The sequence below is a fragment of the Indicator indicator genome, chromosome 30 (genome assembly GCF_027791375.1).
Source record: "Indicator indicator isolate 239-I01 chromosome 30, UM_Iind_1.1, whole genome shotgun sequence".
NCBI classification, from domain to species: domain Eukaryota; kingdom Metazoa; phylum Chordata; class Aves; order Piciformes; family Indicatoridae; genus Indicator; species Indicator indicator.
Window position 1 is genome coordinate 12,676,726 of NC_072039.1, and position 18,083 is coordinate 12,694,808.

The 18,083-nt window shown below is 53.7% G+C and overlaps 1 protein-coding gene across 1 annotated transcript in view; it reads right to left on the reverse strand.

Moving 5' to 3' along the window:
• The window catches only part of COL26A1 (collagen type XXVI alpha 1 chain), a 252,016-nt gene that overhangs the window by 23,013 nt on the left and 210,920 nt on the right, over positions 1-18,083 (reverse strand). The window contains exons 6-9 of the mRNA XM_054394356.1: positions 11,817-11,970; positions 7,944-7,988; positions 4,736-4,852; positions 3,330-3,482 (exon numbers count right to left, since the gene is read on the reverse strand). Coding sequence (XP_054250331.1) covers positions 3,330-3,482; positions 4,736-4,852; positions 7,944-7,988; positions 11,817-11,970 — 469 coding nt within the window. The remainder of the gene's footprint in view (positions 1-3,329; positions 3,483-4,735; positions 4,853-7,943; positions 7,989-11,816; positions 11,971-18,083) is intronic.

Here is an 18,083-nt window from a genome sequence, read left to right on the forward strand (position 1 = left end):
GGAGTCCCCATCCCTGGAGGTGTTCCAGAAAGGTGTGGCCATGGCAGCTGGGGACAGGGTTTGGTGGCCATGGTGGGGTTGGGTTGAGGGTTGGATTCAGTGATCCCAGAGGCCTCTTCCAACCCAAACAATGCTGTGACTCTGTGAAATGGGGCTGCATTATTAAACCACAACCCTCACATTTCCTAAGGGCCTCTCTCCATGTTCCCATATCAGCAGGAAGGACTCCTGCCTCCTTACAAACCCTTCTCCTCATACACAGGGGACACTCTGGGGCTCTCTGGGGCTGGAGGCTGTCAGAGCAGCTACAAAGTAGTTAGAGCAATAAATGGGAGCAGGACTCTTCCCTTTCTAGCCACCTCCTGTGCTGCCCCAGGCTCTGCTGGGCACAGAGCTGTGTCTTGTTTCAGTGCTTCTGGATGCACCAAAAGCAAAGGCAGACAAAGCCTGCATCATGGGAGAAGGTCTGGGAGCAGAGTTTGCTCCAGGAGCTTTCCAAACCCTGACCAAGCCAAGAGGAAGAGCACAGGCAGCCTGACCTGGGCAGGTATGAGCACCTGGAGGGTGGACAAACACCCTGCAGAGGGGAAAGCTGACAGTACAGAGAGGCCCTGGGTGAGGCAGTGCCATCTGCTCAGGGTAGCTGCTCAGACACAGGTCTCAGCAGCACTGAAAGCCATCACTGAGGTCTTCTAACTCAAATGCTGTTCCCTTCCTCTTCTGCTTTCTGTTCACTTCTCTGCTCTCTTCCTCTCTTCCTCAGGAAGGGCTCTGCATGGCAGCACGCACTGGGATGCCACCTTGACCATCTTTGTTCTACCTCCCCTTTCCCCAGGGACATGCTGGCCACACTGCTGAGCCTGCTGTGCATTGGGTTCTCTCTCTTCCAGCTGCCAAGCAAGGGCTCTCATGAGTCCTGTGCAAACTGAAGCCTCTGAGTTGAAAAAGGAAGCTCCAAGGAGAAGGAGCTGGGAGTGCTGGGGGACAACAAGATCCCCAGGAGGCAGCAATGTGCCCTGGTGGCCAAGAAGGCCAATGGGGTCCTGGGGTGCATGGGGAAGAGTGTGGGCACCACATTGAGGGAAGCTCTCCACACCCCCTGTTCTGCCCTAGTCAGGTCACATCTGGAGTCCTGGGTCCAGGTCTGGGCTCCCCAGTTCAGCAGAGACAGAGAAGTGCTGGAGGGAGTGCAGGGGAGGCTGCAAAGCTGCTGAGGGGCCTGGAGCAGCTCTGTGAGGAGCAAAGGCTGAGAGCCCTGGGGCTGAGAGCCTGCAGAAGAGCAGCCCCAGAGGGGAGCTGAGCAATGCTCAGCAAGAGCTAAAGGAGCTGTGGGGGGCAAGAGGCTGGGGCCAGACTCTGCTCAGTGGTGCCCAGGGATAGGACAAGAGGCAGTGGGCACAGACTGGAACCCAGGAGAAACCTCTTGGCTTTGAGGTTGCTGGAGCCTTGGGGCAGGCTGCCCAGAGAGGTTGTGGAGTGTCCTTGTGTGGAGAGCTTCCAAAGCCACCTGGACACTGATCCTGGGCAAGCTGCTGTGGGTGCCCTGCTTGAGCAGGGGGTTGGACTGGATGAGCTCCAGAGGTTCCTTCCAAGCCCTCCATGCTGGGGTTCTGTGACTGTGTGGCTCTCAGCAACAAAACACAACCCTTCACAGAGTACCATTTCTATCTTTTGCTCTTTCACCTAAAAATTTCTCCAGCCTGAGCAGGATGAAGGGCACTGGGCTGAGTCCAGACCACCCCTGACCCACTCATTTCCAAGTGGCAGCCAAAGCCTCAGCAGTGGGGTGCAGCAGCTTAACTTCTGCCCTACACCTAAGGACTGTAAGGGCCAAGAGGCTTTGATTTGTTGTGACAGGATGGAAATGAAGCAATCCTGTCGTAATTTCTTTCTGCTACCTGATCTGGAGGGAGACAACTGGGACCAATTTCTTTACCACAGCACAGGGAAGCTGTGGGAAATGATTTCTCTCCCCATTTCTTGGCCTCTGCCTGCTGATAAACATTGCCCAGAGGAACTTGTTGTGATTACCACAGGCAGATGCATTAACCATCATCTTCAGGCAGAATCAAACCCTGCTCCACTCCTAATGAGCTGATAGAGCTCTCTCACATCTCCACAGGTCCACATGCCCATGAGCAGGAATCTGCTTCCCTCTGCTGTCAGCAGCTGGGATCCTGTGTTGATAGCTTTCAGATAGGCTCCATGCAGAGCACAGAAATAAATTCAAATAAAACCTACCCAGAGTTTCCAAGGCCAGGTTTTGTTGGTTGTACAGGACCAGCTTTCCACCAACCCAGGCCAGGCAAAATCATAGAATCACAGAATTGTTTGGGTTGGAAGAGACCTCCAATATCATCCAGTCCAACCACCATGGCCACCAAACCCTGTCCCCAGCTGCCATGGCCACACCTTTCTGGAACCCCTCCAGGGATGGGGACTCCACCACTGCCCTGGGCAGCCTGCGCCAATCCCTGACCACTCTTGCAGCAAAGAAATTTCTCCTCATCTCCCACCTAACCCTCCCCCTGGCACAATTTCAGGCCATTTCTTCTCCTTCTATCACCTGTGACTAGGGAGCAGAACCCAACCCCCACCTGGCTCCAGCCTCCTCTCAGGAGCTGTAGGAGCAATGAGGTCTCCCCTCAGCCTCCTCTTCTCCACACTAAACACCCCCAGCTCTCTTAGCTGCTCCTCCCCAGCCCTGTTCTCCAGACCCTTCCCAGCTTTGTTGTCCTTCTCTAGACCTGCTTCAGCTCCTCAGTGTCCTGCTTGGAGTAAGGGACACAAAACTGACCCTGGACTCAAGCTGTGGCCTCACCAGTGCCCAGCACAGGAGGACAATCCCTGCCCTGCTCCTGTTGGCCACTGCTGATGCAGACCAGGATGAGGATATTCCTGATAGAGGCGAAAATGAGGAAGTAAGTCACAGCTCTACTGAAACCATCAGTGAGAAGAGGGTTTGGGGGACTCGTGGTTGCTCCCCACACCTGCTTTTCTGGGTTCATGATAGCTCTGAGGAGGGAAATTGGTGTCCTTGCAGCTTCCACCATGAGTAGCTGCTAAGAGGGTCTCTGGTGAAGCTCAGAGCTCAGCAGGATCACAGGAGACAATGGGGAGAGAAATGCAGCAGAGATGAACCCCTTTGGCTTCCAAGCCTTACAGGTTTCATTCTGAGCAGGTCCTTCTAGGAGACCCACACAGTGGAGCCTTGGTTGTCCAGCTGCCCCCAGGGACAGCTCTGGCAGGGAGGTGGGAGGAAGGTCTGAGCTGCTCCCTGCCTGCCCATTCTGCTGATGTACCACTGAGGAACCAAGAAGCAAACTTACTTTCTTTTTCAGCTGTGGGCTGCAGTGAGTAGAGAACCCCTTGCTGGAAGGTCAGAGGAAGGCTTGGGGTGGCAGGTGGCCCTGGAGGACCTGGGGGACCTGGGATCCCAGTTTCTCCTGGAAGTCCTCTTGGTCCTTGAGGTCCCAACATCCCTGTGCAGAGGCAGGAGAGGATGTGTCAGTGCATGTGAAGATGTGCCAGTGATGCCACCATGTAAGAGGGCAGTAAGAAGACAATGCTTCTGTGCTGGACCCTAGAGAATTCAGGGCCACCCTCAAGTTCCAAAGCTCTCCTGAGATCAGATTCACAAGGCACAGCCTTTCAGCCTGAGCTCTGGTTCCTGATGTGTGGCATTGCCTTCATCAAAGGGTTTGGGAACATGTTGGGGATGCAGCAAGCTGAGGCATGGGCTGCCCTCTGCAAGAGCCCTGCCAGCCTTTTGTTCCTCTTTGTGATGGTTTAGAATTGTTTTGGTTTTTTTTTTCATTTTTCTTCTCAAAGTTCAAGCAGAGTGAGGTGAAGGAATGTAAATAAGTCACTATTGGGTGTAAGAAAGCAAAAGAATGATTGTTCTAAACACTTCCACTGGGGGGGTAGAAATGTTTAAGAATCTCTACTCAAAACAAAGTTGGAGCAGTCTGAGGCTGCCTCAGCTTGCTAGGCTGTCTGGCTGCTGCTGCTTCTTTTCTGGCTGAAGAGAACACACTGACCTTGCCAAGTTAAGTCTAACAGCCTCTCTGCTTCTTGACTCTCTGCCTTCTGCCAGGGGGGTCCTTCTGGGTGGGGAGGAGGCCCCTTGGGGGAAGCAAAGGGAGCTGGGTTGTGCTTTTCTGTTGATTGTATCTATTTGTAAATGTTGTGAATTGTGTCTATTTGTACAGATCCATTGCATTGCATCAGAGATTGTAGATCTGCTTGTGAACACAGATTGCATTTGCTTCCAGACTGAGCCAGCCTGGTTCTTGTTGGTAGGGGGATTTCAGCCCTCACACTGCTACACCCTTCCACTCAGAAGCATCTCCAGTTTGCCATCTGGCAGCCTGCACAGCTGGTGGAGGGGAAGGGAGATCAAACAGGCAAAGGGCCAGAGGGGGAGGCAGGGAAAGGTCTTCTCCAGAGCTGAGAGATCAGATACGGAGCAGGATGGGGAGACAGGACCTTGCTCTGCACCTCTCTGGGACAAGCTCTGCAGGACAGGCTGTCACTGCTCCTGGAGGTGGTTGCCTGCTCTGAGAGCTGCTGGCTGATTGCAGGGCCCAAGGGACTTGCTGGAATGGATTCAATGCCAGCTCCAGATGTTCAACATCTCCTGTGTCTGCAGCCTTTTATGATCTGTTGGCACAGGGAATTTGGCTAAAGTGAAATCTCTCCCATCCTGGGAGCAGTGCTCTCCTCCAGCACTTACCTGGTGGCCCTGCTGGGCCCCTCTCACCCGGTTGTCCCTTCTCTCCTTTTGGCCCTGGTGGTCCTGGAAGACCAGTTGGTCCAACTGGGCCTGGAGGACCAACCTGTCCTGGAAGCCCTGAAAACATCAAGAAAGGAAATTAATTGGAGGTTAGGACACTGCTGAGGTCAGGCGAGGTCTCCCCAGAGCAGAACAGAGGGGCAGGATCCTCTCTCTCCATCTCTGGCCTCACTGCTTTGGATGCAGCCCAGGCTGTGTCACCAGTGCCCATTGCTGGCTCCTGTCCAGCTTCTTCCCCACCAGCACCCCCAAGTCCTCTGCAGGGCTGCTCTCAGTCTCATCACCCTCAGCCTGGATTGATATCAAGGATTGCCCTGACCTAGGTGCAGGACTTTGCACTTTGCCTTATTGAACCTCATGAGGTTCAATTCAATCCAAGCTACTACGTCAGAGGAAGATCTTCCTGAGTTCCAAGTTCAGTGCAATCACAGCTCAGGTTTTAGGCTGTGTGTTGTGTCTGGCCATGACCCATCAGAGGACAAGTGATTTACTGAAAAACCTTAGCACTGTCCTTCCCCAGCCCTGGTATAGAAGAGGTATTGGACCCTCCAAGAACAGTGCCTGGAGAAGATGCTGCATGTAGGGATTGGAGAAGAATGGATGGGAGAAGGAGGAGAGGAGGAAAAAATAATCAGAGTTTTGATTGGAAGAGACTTTTAAGGTCATCAAGTGCAACCATCCACCTAAAGGAAACAAGCTGGCAAACAGCTCTCCACAGCTGAGGCCAGAGGGCACAGGCTCCATATTTAACCAGGATTTGCAGCTCCCACATTCAGATCTGGTTCCCACTCAAGGTGTTGGACAAACCGTTTGGGGCAACAAACTTTGTCCCACCCAAACATTCATCCAACAGCTCTGCATTTATCAGAACAAAGCAATTATCCCTCAGGAAAGGCTGAGAGCCCTGGGGCTGAGAGCCTGCAGAAGAGCAGCCCCAGAGGGGAGCTGAGCAATGCTCAGCAAGAGCTAAAGGAGCTGTGGGGGGCAAGAGGCTGGGGCCAGATTCTGCTCAGTGGTGCCCAGGGACAGCACAAGGAGCAGCAAGGGGCACAAAGTGGAAGCCAGGAGGTTGCATGTGAAGAGGAGGAGAAAGTTGTTTGTTGTGAGGGTGCTGGAGGCCTGGAGCAGGCTGGCCAGAGAGGTTGTGGAGTGTCCTTGTGTGGAGAGCTTCCAACCCCCCCTGGGCATTGTGCTCCTGGGCAAGCTGCTGTGGGTGCCCTGCTGGAGCAGGGCTTGGACTGGATGAGCTCCAGAGGTCCCTTCCAACCCCAGCATGCTGGAATTCTGTGAATTGATCTCAAGGTTTAGCTCCTATCAGGTTGGTCACCCTTAGGACACAACCTGCAGACCTTCCTGTGAATCAAGGGGCTCACCTGTCAGATAATGCTGTAGTTGGTAAGCTCAGACAGGGGATTAGGAGCCAATGTAAGAGAGGAAGAGTATTTGGTGACAGCATCACAAACAGCTTCTCCACCCTACCAAACCCCTCCAACACACCTGAAACTTCATTGCAGTGAATTCCTTCCAGCAGAGAAGGAAGAGCAGAACCCCTGATCTGCAAGGCTGTCACACTGTGCTACAGAGCTGGGTCAGAACTCTCCTCCCTTCCATATCAGCCTCAATCCTTCAGTTCAACCTCTCTAAGTCACTGCTGTGAACTCCTACAGACCATGAGCAATGACTTGCTGCCAGCACCCTCAATCACCCTGCTGCAGCAGAGCTGGACAGGAACTGGCACTTCCTTCCCTGGAGGTGCAAAATGCTGCAGGAAAGGCTGGGAGAAGCAGCAGTGAGCAATGTGTCAGGCAAATGCTCACCCTGCTGCCAAATGCAGTTACCAGCACAAAAGAGACAAGTGCAAAGGGGAGAGGAAAGGGGAAAGCACTCAGGGGGAGAGGGGTAGGGAAAGGAACAGCCCCAATCTTCTGCTGGCATAAAGCAGTGCAGTGGCTTTCAGAGAGCTGAAGCCCATGGTGAGTATTTATCCTCTACAAATATGAAAGAAAGCCATGGGGCAAAAGAAAACCTGCAACAGGAAGGCAGATGGTGAGCACTCTGCTGCTGGAGACCAAATCAGATGTGCTGAGACCTGGCCCTGTCACTGACCTGTCATCAAGCCATCATCTGCTCCCTTTCCTCTGAGCAGGAGCAGAGAACACTCTGCTTGTGTGGAGCTTAGCAAAACCATGCCCAGCAGCTCCCAGTGCCCTGCAGGCAACACCACGAAGATGATAACAGGGTTAGGTCCACAGGAACAGAGAGCTCCTGTGACCAGGGATGCCAAAGGTCTCCTGGGTTGCAGGAAGAAGAGTGTGGGCAGCAGGGCAAGGGAGGTTCTCCTCCCCCTCTAACCTGTCCTAGGGAGGCCACAGCTGGAGTGCTGGGTCCAGGTCTGGGCTCCCCAGTTGAAGAGAGACAGAGAAGTGCTGGAGAGAGTGCAGGGGAGGCTGCAAAGCTGCTGAGGGGCCTGGAGCAGCTCTGTGAGGAGCAAAGGCTGAGAGCCCTGGGGCTGAGAGCCTGCAGAAGAGCAGCCCCAGAGGGCATCTGAGCAATGCTCAGCAAGAGCTAAAGGAGCTGTGGGGGGCAAGAGGCTGGGGCCAGACTCTGCTCAGTGGTGCCCAGGGATAGGACAAGAGGCAGTGGGCACAGACTGGAACCCAGGAAGTTCCATGTGAAGAGGAGGAGAAAGTTGTTTGTTGTGAGGGTGCTGGAGGCCTGGAGCAGGCTGCCCAGAGAGGTTGTGGAGTGTGTGTGGAGAGCTTCCAACCCCCCTGGGCATTGTGCTCCTGGGCAAGCTACTGTGGGTGCCCTGCTTGAGCAGATGTTGGACTGGATGATCCCCAGAGCTCCCTTCCAACCCCATCATGCTCAGACTTTGTAATTCCATCCCACACATCCTGCTTGCTCCAGCCACGCATCCTCTGTGAGGCAGAGCTTTCCATCCTTGTTGTGTTGGGAGAACTGAAGGTCTCCAGGATGAAGCTGGCATTTCCCCCTCTCAAAGCAGAGCAGTCCATGATCAGGTCAGACCCAGAGAAGAAACTCAGCCTCTCTATCTGTGATGCTGCAAACACTGAAGCCCCTTCTGCTTTGTGGGATGTATCATGCACAGGACTGGGCATGGCATCAGCAGAAGCCTTTGACTTACCCTGTGGTATGAGCTGCTCCTCTGCACCTCTGTGTCCTTTAGGCTCTAGTTAAGATGGTCAGGGGAAAGAAAGAGAGAAAAAAACAACAAACAAACAAAACACAAAGGAAAAAGTTATGACAAATGAGGCCTCTTGCTGCCAAGTGGCTCAGGCTGAGTGTTTATTTTCTCTGCACTCCGTAAAATGTGTCCTGTTGATTAACAAGCTGATGGGGAAGGCCAGCAGAGCAGCTGCCTCAGCAGCCCTGAGTGCTCTTAGCTGATGTCTGTGCTCAGCCCTGCGCTCCCAGAGCACACAACCTCCCCAAGAAACAGTAGCAGGCTCTGCTGGACTGCAGCCTGCAGAGGTGTCAGCCAGCCCCCAGCTGTGAGGCCATCCAAAAGCACTCCCACCACTCACAGCATCCAGTCCCCATCAGGTCTCTCTGTGCCAGGCACCGAGGTTCTGCCCTTTCTGGGGAGCCTTGGTGTCACCCAAGCTAAGATTTGGATTTGCTTTGGCTGGAAAACTGGAAGCAGGGCAAAGCAGGCAACGTTTCACAGCAACCTCTGGGGAAGGGGGTGGAGGGGGAGCAGAGTTTTAGCTTTCCACAGGCCCAGAGGACACTCAGGTTTGACTTCCACCTCCTCTAATACCAGACTTGATGAAAGATCTCCTGAGGTCTGCAGTCTCTGTGAGTGAACTGGGGCCAGCTTTGAGCCACAGGTCACAACACAGGGTTGAAATCATGTAGAATGGGCAACAGCCCCCACCCCCCTGAGCACAGCTGCCTGAAATTCCCCCCAAATCCAGTGGGCTGGCTCTGAATCGTGGACAGGAACTGGTGTGGGCAAGGAAGGAAGCCAGATGTGGACCCAGATCCATGAAGCAACCCCACAGGTCCTTAGCAAAGTAAGGGCCACAGAGCTCAGGCAGGCTGGAGCAGGCAATCATGTGTCAATAAGCAGCTCAGCTAATTACTCCTAATTGCTGCAAGACACTGTCCTGACCTGAAGGGCTCCAGTGCCTGCCTGAGTCCCACTTATTACTCCAGGATTGTTATTCCTGGTTGGTTGGAAATGCTGGTTGGAAAAGACCTCAAGATCTTCAAGTCCAACCATAACCCAACATCTCCATGCACAGAGCTCTTAGACCATGGCCCTAAACTCCTCATCCAAACAGCTCTTAAACCCCTCCATGGATCTGCTCTTAAACCTCTCCATCTGCTCTGTGGTGGTTGCTCCACCACCTCCCTGGGCAGCCTGGGACAGTGCCTGAGAACCCTTTCTGGGCAGAATTTTTTCCTCATAACCAACCTGGACCTCCCCTGGTGCAGAGGGAAGTGTAAGAGCAAGCAAGGACCTGTTCAAGGACCTGTTTTCTGGAGGTGATCACCTCCTGGAGGTACTGCAGGGGTGGAGGGTGATGAAACCGATGGTGGTGAGAGCACTGGCCTAAGTTGTCCAGAGAGGTAGTTGAAGTTCCATCCTGGAACCACTCCAGGTCAGGTTGTCTGAGACTCTGAGCAAGCTGCTTTAGTTGGGGACATCCCTGCTGGCTGCAGGGAGGCTGCACTGGATGACCTTTAAAGGCCTCTTCCAACCTAAAGCATTCCATGAGTCATTGACTGATTTACTCCATTTAACAAACTGCTGCCTCAGCACCTGCAGGCAGGGACTGGGTGGCCTTTAGATGTCCCTTCCAACCCAAAGCAGTATCTGATTCTGTGGCACTGGAGAATGGAGAGCATCTCCTGATGGAAATGCTCCAGGAGATCCATTCTGGTTTGCATCCCTGCCTGGGTGAGTGGAGTCTGCTGCTCCTGGCTGGGCAAGGAGCCTCTGAGAGGAGAGGACTTTGAGCAGAAGGGACAGAGCCATCCCTGTTTCTGCTGGCTTGGCTTTAGGGGAGAGAAGGGCAGGTGCAGAGATCCTGTGACAGCAAAACTAAATGACATGGAGAAGGCAGAGTGAGCACACACTGGACACCGGGGGGAAAGGGCTCTCATTCCATCCAGCTGGCTGCTGTCACTGTGGCTCTGAAAACACTTTGCAGAACACATTGTTAGTGAACCACCTCCCTCCACGTTGTGGCATCCTGTCAAGTTCTAAACATGGACCACATCTGCTCTGTGGTGGTTGCTCCAAGGCTGCTGCAGCCACGAAGGGCTGCCATAACAAACTGGCTCAGTCCAACACACAAACAGAAAAGATTAAGGGGAGAAAAAAAAAAAAGGCAAACTAGGCCCTACAGAGGGTAAAGAAGTTCTGTGGGAGCAAGCAAAGCCACTGACAGATAGGGCTTTGGAAGCAGAGGGCTGGGATCTTGCAGGGAGAATGCCAAGGTCAAGGAATTTCGCTGCGTGGGGATGTGTCTGGCCAAGTGAGCTCCCAGGGAGCTCTTCCTTCTCAGTGTATTTTGTGGTGGTGCCACAAGAGGGATCATAAAACAGCCCAGCATGTTTATGGGACACTGAACACACACAGCACAGCCTGCAGCTGCTGTTGTGATTCCCTGGGAAAGTTTTTCCTCCTAATAAAAGCCAGGATCACCCCCCCCCAGCGCTCTGCCTCCCTCCCTGCCCCAGGCAGGGAAATGCTGCAATCAGCTCTCAGGAGGTGAGGCTGAGCTGTCCCACTCTGATCCCAATGGCTCTCTGCAGATCCCTCAGGAATGTTTCATTCAGGCCTCCAAACCCACAGCCTCTGAGCTTGAACCATGGGCACTGGAGCAGGCAGGCAGGCAGGCAGGGTGACCCAGCTGAGGTGAACAGGATCCACCCTCCCCAAGCTGCCAGTGCCAACAGAAAACAAGACAGCACCAGGCCACTGGGGCTGGCACAATGGAGATCAATGGCTTAGCTTTTGAGCTTAGCTGCTTTCCTCCAGGAAAAAGCCTGCTCAGCACTGCCTGAACTCAAGGAGGGGCACAGACATGGGGAAAAAGCTGAAAGTTCCTCTCCTTGAGATAGGTGACCCCCACCCCTGTGTGGGCAGTGGGAAGGGGCCCAGAAGAAATCATACCCAGCCTGATGCAGCCAGAAGGATGGTGTGAGGTGGGGTTAGAGAAGGTTGGATTCCCTCATTATCCATGAGGCTGCACAATCAGTGTGTGAGCATCTCTGTGCTCACAGCTTGGCAGAGAGGGAGGGACAAGAGGCAACAGTAAACCTCCAGACTGAACAGCCCTGACTGAACTGGTTTGGAGGAATCTTCTCTCTGAAGCTCAATAATCACAGAACCCAGCATGGGGGGGGTGGAAAGGAGATCTGGAGGTCAGCTAGCACAAAACACTGCTGAAGCAGAGCATCCACAGCAGCTTCCCAGGAGCACAATGCCCAGGGGGGGTTGGAAGCTCTCCACACAAGGACACTCCACAACCTCTCTGGCCAGCCTGCTCCAGGCCTCCAGCACCCTCACAACAAACAACTTTCTCCTCCTCTTCACATGCAGCCTCCTGGCTTCCACTTTGTGCCCCTTGCTGCCCCTTGTGCTGGCCCTGGGCACCACTGAGCAGAGTCTGGCCCCAGCCTCTTGCCCCCCACAGCTCCTTTAGCTCTTGCTGAGCATTGCTCAGCTGCCCTCTGGGGCTGCTATTCTGCAGGCTCTCAGCCCCAGGGCTCTACCCTTTTATCTCCCAGTCCTTAAACCTGGGGGACAAAATAATGTCAATTCTGACCCTAAAAGAGAGGCTGAGAACTCTCCAAACACCTCTCCAGAGGGAGGTTTGCCTGCTGACCACTGTCCCACCCTGCACTGAGTCTCTGCAAGAACCAAAGGCAAGGTGTCCATGCTGAGGGTGCCAAGGGCAGGCCTGGAGCCACCCACAGGCTGCCTGCCCTGTGCCCACTCCCTGTCGGGCTGGGGGATGTGGGGAGAGCAGGCTGTGCTTACCAGCAGACCCCACTCTCTTCCTGAGCACAGTGCCAGGGTTCAGCAGGGGGAAGGCATCTGGCAGCAGGTCTCCATACCAGGTGGCAGCAGTCCCAGTGATGGGCAGGTTGTTTTCCAGCGCCGGGCTTCGCTCCGCAGTCTCCAGCAGGAGGATCTAGAGAGGGGGCATGAGGAAGGCAAAGAAGGTCAGTGGGAGGGTTTCACACAATGTCTCAAACCCAAAGAGGTCCTGAAACGTCACTCCTTGCCCACAGGAGCTGTGACTAACTCTGCACCACACAGCACAGAGCTTTGGTGTTGAAGCTGTGTTGGTTTTCTGGGCAGGGGCAGTAAGCGGTGCAGGAAGCTGCTGTGCTAAGCTGCAGAAGGCTCCCACACAGACCCTCAGAGGAGGCAACAAAGATGATCAGAGGTTGGAGAAGCTCCCCTGTGGGGACAGGCTGGGAAAGTTGGGGCTGTTCAGCCTGGAGAAGAGAAGGCTCCAGGGAGACCTTAGAGCAAACTTCCAGTACCTGAAGGGGCTCCAGGAGAGCTGGGGAGGGACTTTTGACAAGGACTGGGAGTGACAGGAAGAGGGACAATGGCTTTGAGCTGGGAGAGGGGAGACTGAGAGTGGAGATGAGGAAGAAATTGTTGAGAGCGAGGGTGGGGAGAGACTGGCACAGGTTGCCCAGGGTGGTTGTGGCTGTCCCCTCCCTAGAGGTGTTCAAGACCAGGCTGGATGAGACCTTGAGCAAGCTGGGCTGGTGGGAGGTGTCCCTGCCCATGGCAGGGGTTGGAGCTGGATGAGCTTTAAGGTCCCTTCCAACCCAACCCATTCTGTGATTCTCTGTCCTCCTTGGAGAGGGCTTCACTTGCCCAGGATCACAATGCCCAGGGAGGGTTGGAAGCTCTCCACACAAGGAGACTCCACAACCTCTCTGGGCAGCCTGCTCCAGGCCTCCAGCACCCTCACAGCAAACTGGCTGAGGCCCGACTCCATCCCATCACCCAGGTCATTGATGAAGATGCTGAACAAGACTGGAGCCAGTCCTGAACCCTGGGGCTCACCAAGAGCCTCAGGCCTCCAACCAGGCTGCATTGCTGACCAGAACTTTCTGAGCTCTATCTTTCAGGCAGTTCTCAACCCACCTCACCTCCTTTGTGCTTTACTGTTATTCAGAAGGCAAGTCTCTGGATCCAAGACTCTGGAGCCATGAGAAAGATCTTGCAGTAGAGGAAGAATTTTGCAACAGCTGAGGTTCAGTTGTCTTGCACTTAGCCTAGCTCCCAGTTTAATTAGTTCCTGATTCACCCCAGTACATTCTGCAGGAGGTTGCTCATTTCTGGCTCTGCTGCAGTGTTGGCTCTCACCATGCCTCATAATAAATGAGTGATAAACCTTCTAACAACTGCAAGTCAAAACCAAAGAGGCAGAGCCAAGGCACTCTCACTTCTAATTGCTCTGTGACTTCATTAGCTAAAGACGACCCAGAGTGTGGAAACTGAAACTTCCGGGGATTGAGTGGAAACTTTGAGCCATATTCCCTTCCACTTCCCTTTTCCCTCAATCACTCTTTGCTAAGCTGCTTTCCAAACAGGAGGAGACAATCCAGGAACAAACCACCATGGCCCTGGGGAGCTCTGTGCTTAGAAAGCAGATTCTGCTTGCTCAGAAGTCTTCTGGGAAGCTGCCCTGAAGGGCATCCTGCAGCCATCCAGGGCAGGCAGAGTGCCAGAGATCGATCCAGCTGCCAGGTTGCTGCTCCATCCCAGGGGCTAACAACACTTTGGCTGCCCCACCAAGAAGGTAGTGCTGATACTGGGCTGGCAATTGGGGTAAGATCCATTTGGAGCAGAGGAAGTGGCCGTGGCACAGGGCAGTGCTCCTGATGTGGTAGGCTTCTTCTGGGGGAATCTGGAACTCTGCTACCCTTGCTGATTGCCTGGGAAGCCTTCTGGTGTGCCAGCCTCCCAGTCTGCTGTCATCAGGGCTAACTCCCCTCAGGCTGTGCTGCCATTGAGCCTGACCTGGGCAGGCTGCAGAGTTGGGCAGAGGGAACCTCATGAGGTTCAACAAGAACAGTGTAGAGTCCTGGCCCTGGAAGGAACAACCTCCTGCAGCAGGACAGCTGAAGGGGGACCTGCTGGGAAGCAGCTCCAAGGAGAAGGAGCTGGGAGTGCTGGGGGACAACAAGTTCCCCATGAGGCAGCAATGTGCCCTGGTGGCCAAGAAGGCCAATGGGGTCCTGGGGTGTATGGGGAAGAGTGTGGGCAGTAGGGCAAGGGAGGTTCTCCTCCCCCTCTATTCAGTCCTAGGGAGGCCACAGCTGGAGTGCTAGGTCCAGGTTCAAGAGAGACAGAGAAGTGCTGGAGAGAGTGCAGGGGAGGCTGCAAAGCTGCTGAGGGGCCTGGAGCAGCTCTGTGAGGAGCAAAGGCTGAGAGCCCTGGGGCTGAGAGCCTGCAGAAGAGCAGCCCCAGAGGGGAGCTGAGCAATGCTCAGCAAGAGCTAAAGGAGCTGTGGGGAGCAAGAGGCTGGGGCCAGACTCTGCTCAGTGGTGCCCAGGGACAGCACAAGGGGCAGCCAGTGGAAAGCCAGGAGGTTGCATGTGAAGAGGAGGAGAAAGTTTTTTGTTGTGAGGGTGCTGGAGGCCTGGAGCAGGCTGGCCAGAGAGGTTGTGGAGTGTCCTTGTGTGGAGAGCTTCCATCAGTTCACCAGACACTGAGCAGGTGTCTCACTAGAACTGTCCTTAGTTCTCATTGACATGGGACTCAAGTGTGCCTTGAAGACCTTTTCTGAAGCATTTTAGACTGTGAGATCTTCCTCTTCCTTCCCAGGATGTACAGCAGAAGATGACACAATGTGTGGGCTGGATCAGCAATGGTGTGGGCAGCAGGGCCAGGGCAGGGATTGTGCCCCTGTGCTGGGCACTGGTGAGGCTGCACCCCAAGCACTGTGCTCACTTTTGGGTCCCTCACTCCAAGAAGGATATTGAGGGCTGGAGCAGGTCAAAGGAGAGAAACCAAGCTGGTGAAGGGCCTTGAAAACAAGTCTGGTGAGGAATGGCTGAGGGAACTGGGGTTGTTTATTCTTCAGAAGAGGAGGCTTGAGGAGAAACCTCATCACCTCTACCACTCCCTGAAAGAAGGTTGGAGCAAGGTGAGGGTCAGTCTCTTCTCACATGCAACATGAGACAGGAGAAGAAATGGCCTTGAATTGTGCCAGGGGAGGTTCAGGTTGGATTTTAGGAGAAATTTCTCCCAAGGAAGGGTTCTCAGGCACTGGCCCAGGCTGCCCAGGGAGGTGGTGGAGTCCTCATCCCTGGTGGGGCTTAAAAGCTGCATGGATGTGGTGCTGAGGGCTGTGGTTCAGTGGCAGTGGCTCAGCAGCCGTGGTGGCCTTGTGAGCTCTGGTGAGGGGCTGGACCTGATGGTCCCAAATTTCTCTTCCAACCTCAGCAGCTCTGTGGTTCTATGATTGTAAGGGCTGTCTTGGACAGGCTGCTGCTGGTCTCTTCTCACAGGTAATTAATGATAGAACAAGAGGGAACAGCCTCAAGCTGCAGCAGGGCAGGGTTAGACTGGGCATTAGGAAACATTTTTTCATGGCAAGAGTGGTCAGGGGTTGGAATGTGCTGCCCAGGGAGGTGGTGGAGTCCCCAAGTCTGGATGTGATTGAAGGTAGTTTGGATGTGGTGCTTAGGGCTATGGTTTAGGGGTGAGCCTTGCAGAGTAGGGTTCTGGGATGGACTTGGGGATCCTGAGGTTCTGTTCCAACCTGAATGTTTCTGTGATGCTGTGATTCTGCATTTTGCCACAGCCCAGCAGTGCTGGGAGAGGAGGTGATGCTAAGCTAATAGCAGGAATGGTCAGAGAGCAGCAAACTGCAGGGGTCTGGGGCTGGGCAGCAGGAGCACAGCTCTGCCAAAGGTTGCATCTGGAGGGGAAGAGCTCCAAAGCATTTTTATGGGCCATAATAAAAGTGTGTTACCACATCATCACCACAGCACAGTGGCAGGGGTGTGCTGCTCAGTGAAACAACATGATCTGAGCCACTGCTCTGCTGGTAAAGGCTGGAAAAGACTGCAAGGCATGCAGAGAATAACCCAGCAAGGGCTAGAGATAGGCAGTGGTCGTTAAGGCTCAAGCCATAGCAATGAGTTTCTTTTCCCTGAGCATAAAATGATGGAGGTCAGGAAGTCTCCAGTCATGAAACTGCTGAGAAATTTGACTTTTTATGGTAGGGTTGAAGGAGTGCCCAAAAGAAATGAAGTAGAAAGAGAAGAGTTCTCACATCTGTGAGATCCACAGAGCCAAGCTAAAGAGAAGGAAAGCACAGGGGACTTGGGGACAGAGAAGGGCCACCAGGATGAGCATGCTGGAGGAGCTGAGCAGGCTGGAGCTGCTCTCCTATGAGGACAGATTGAGAGAGTTGGGGCTGTTCAGTCTGTAGAAGAGAAGGTTCCTAGGTGACCTTCCAGTATCTGAAGGGGGCTACAAGAAAGCTGGGGAGGGACTTTTTAGGCTATCAGTCAGTGACAGGACTGGGGGGAATGGAATAAAGCTGGAAGTGGGGAGATTCAGACTGGACATGAGGAAGAAGTTCTTCCCCATGAGAGTGGTGAGAGCCTGGAATGGGTTGTGCAGGGAGGTGGTTGAGGCCCCATCCCTGGAGGTGTTTAAGGCCAGGCTGGATGAGGCTGTGGCCAGCCTGATCTGGTGTGAGGTGTCCCTGCCCATGGCAGGGGGTTGGAACTGGCTGATCCTTGTGGTGCCTTCCAACCCTGATTGATTCTATGATTCTATGATTCTATGATTCAGAACCTCAGGCTACACAAGGAGTGTCCTCTCCTAAACCAGCACACAGGGGGCCTCACCCCTCCTTGCTAGAGCACTGTAGCCATACATCTATTTTCTGTCACCTTATGTTTTGCTGAAGGCTGCCATTGCTGTAGTCAAGTGGCTCAAGGAGAATTCCCACTTTCAGTAAACAAACAGCAAAAAATAAAGCAGCAAGTTTCTAGCCCTCTGAGTAAACTGCTGGGAAATGACCCCAGCAAGGATCACAGCCAAATGTGCAATGGATTAAAGCCTCAGCACTAAAGTCCTGGCATCTCCTAGTCAAGAAGGTTGAGGGAGAGTGAGGGATAGAGAGAGGGATGCCACCAAGGGAAGAAGAACCTCTGGCTTTGACTGGAGATCCTCATCAGAAGCAGTGCCCAACTCTACTGCTGTGACCACTGCCAATGCCAAAGTTACACCTCCATGAAGAATGGAGGCAGAAAGCACATGAAAGCCACCACAGGGATGAAATATGTCTTGATGCCATGGGTAATGTTACTCACACAACCAACCAACCCCCCAACCCACCAACCAATCCACCAACTAACCCACCAACCAACCCACCCAACAAGCAACCCACCCACCAACCAACCCACCAACCAAGCAACCCACCCACCAACCAAACAACCAACACAACAACCAACACAACAACCAACACAACAACCAACCACCCACAAACCAACACAACAACCAACAACCAACACAACAACCAACCAACCACAAACCAACACAACAACCAACACAACAACCAACCAACCAACCACCCACAAACCAACACAACAACCAACACAACAACCAACCCACCCACCAAGCAACCAACACAACAACCAACCCAACAACCAACCCACCAACAAACCAACACAACAACCAACACAACAACCAACCACCCACAAACCAACACAACAACCAACAACCAACACAACAACCAACCAACCACAAACCAACACAACAACCAACACAACAACCAACACAACAACCAACCCACCCACCAAGCAACCAACACAACAACCAACCCAACAACCAACCCACCCACAAACCAACAAACCAACACAACAACCAACACAACAACCAACCAACCAACCCACCCACGCACAAACCAACACAACAACCAACCAACCAACCCACCCACGCACAAACCAACACAACAACCAACCAACCAACCCACCCACCCAAAAACCAACCCAACAACCAACCAACCAACCCACCCACGCACAAACCAACACAACAACCAACCAACCAACCCACCCACCCAAAAACCAACGTAACAACCAACCAACCCACCCACCCACGCACAAACCAACACAACAACCAACCAACCAACCCACCCACCCAAAAACCAACGTAACAACCAACCAACCAACCAACCCACCCACGCACAAACCAACACAACAACCAACCAACCAACCAACCAACCCACCCACGCACAAACCAACACAACAACCAACC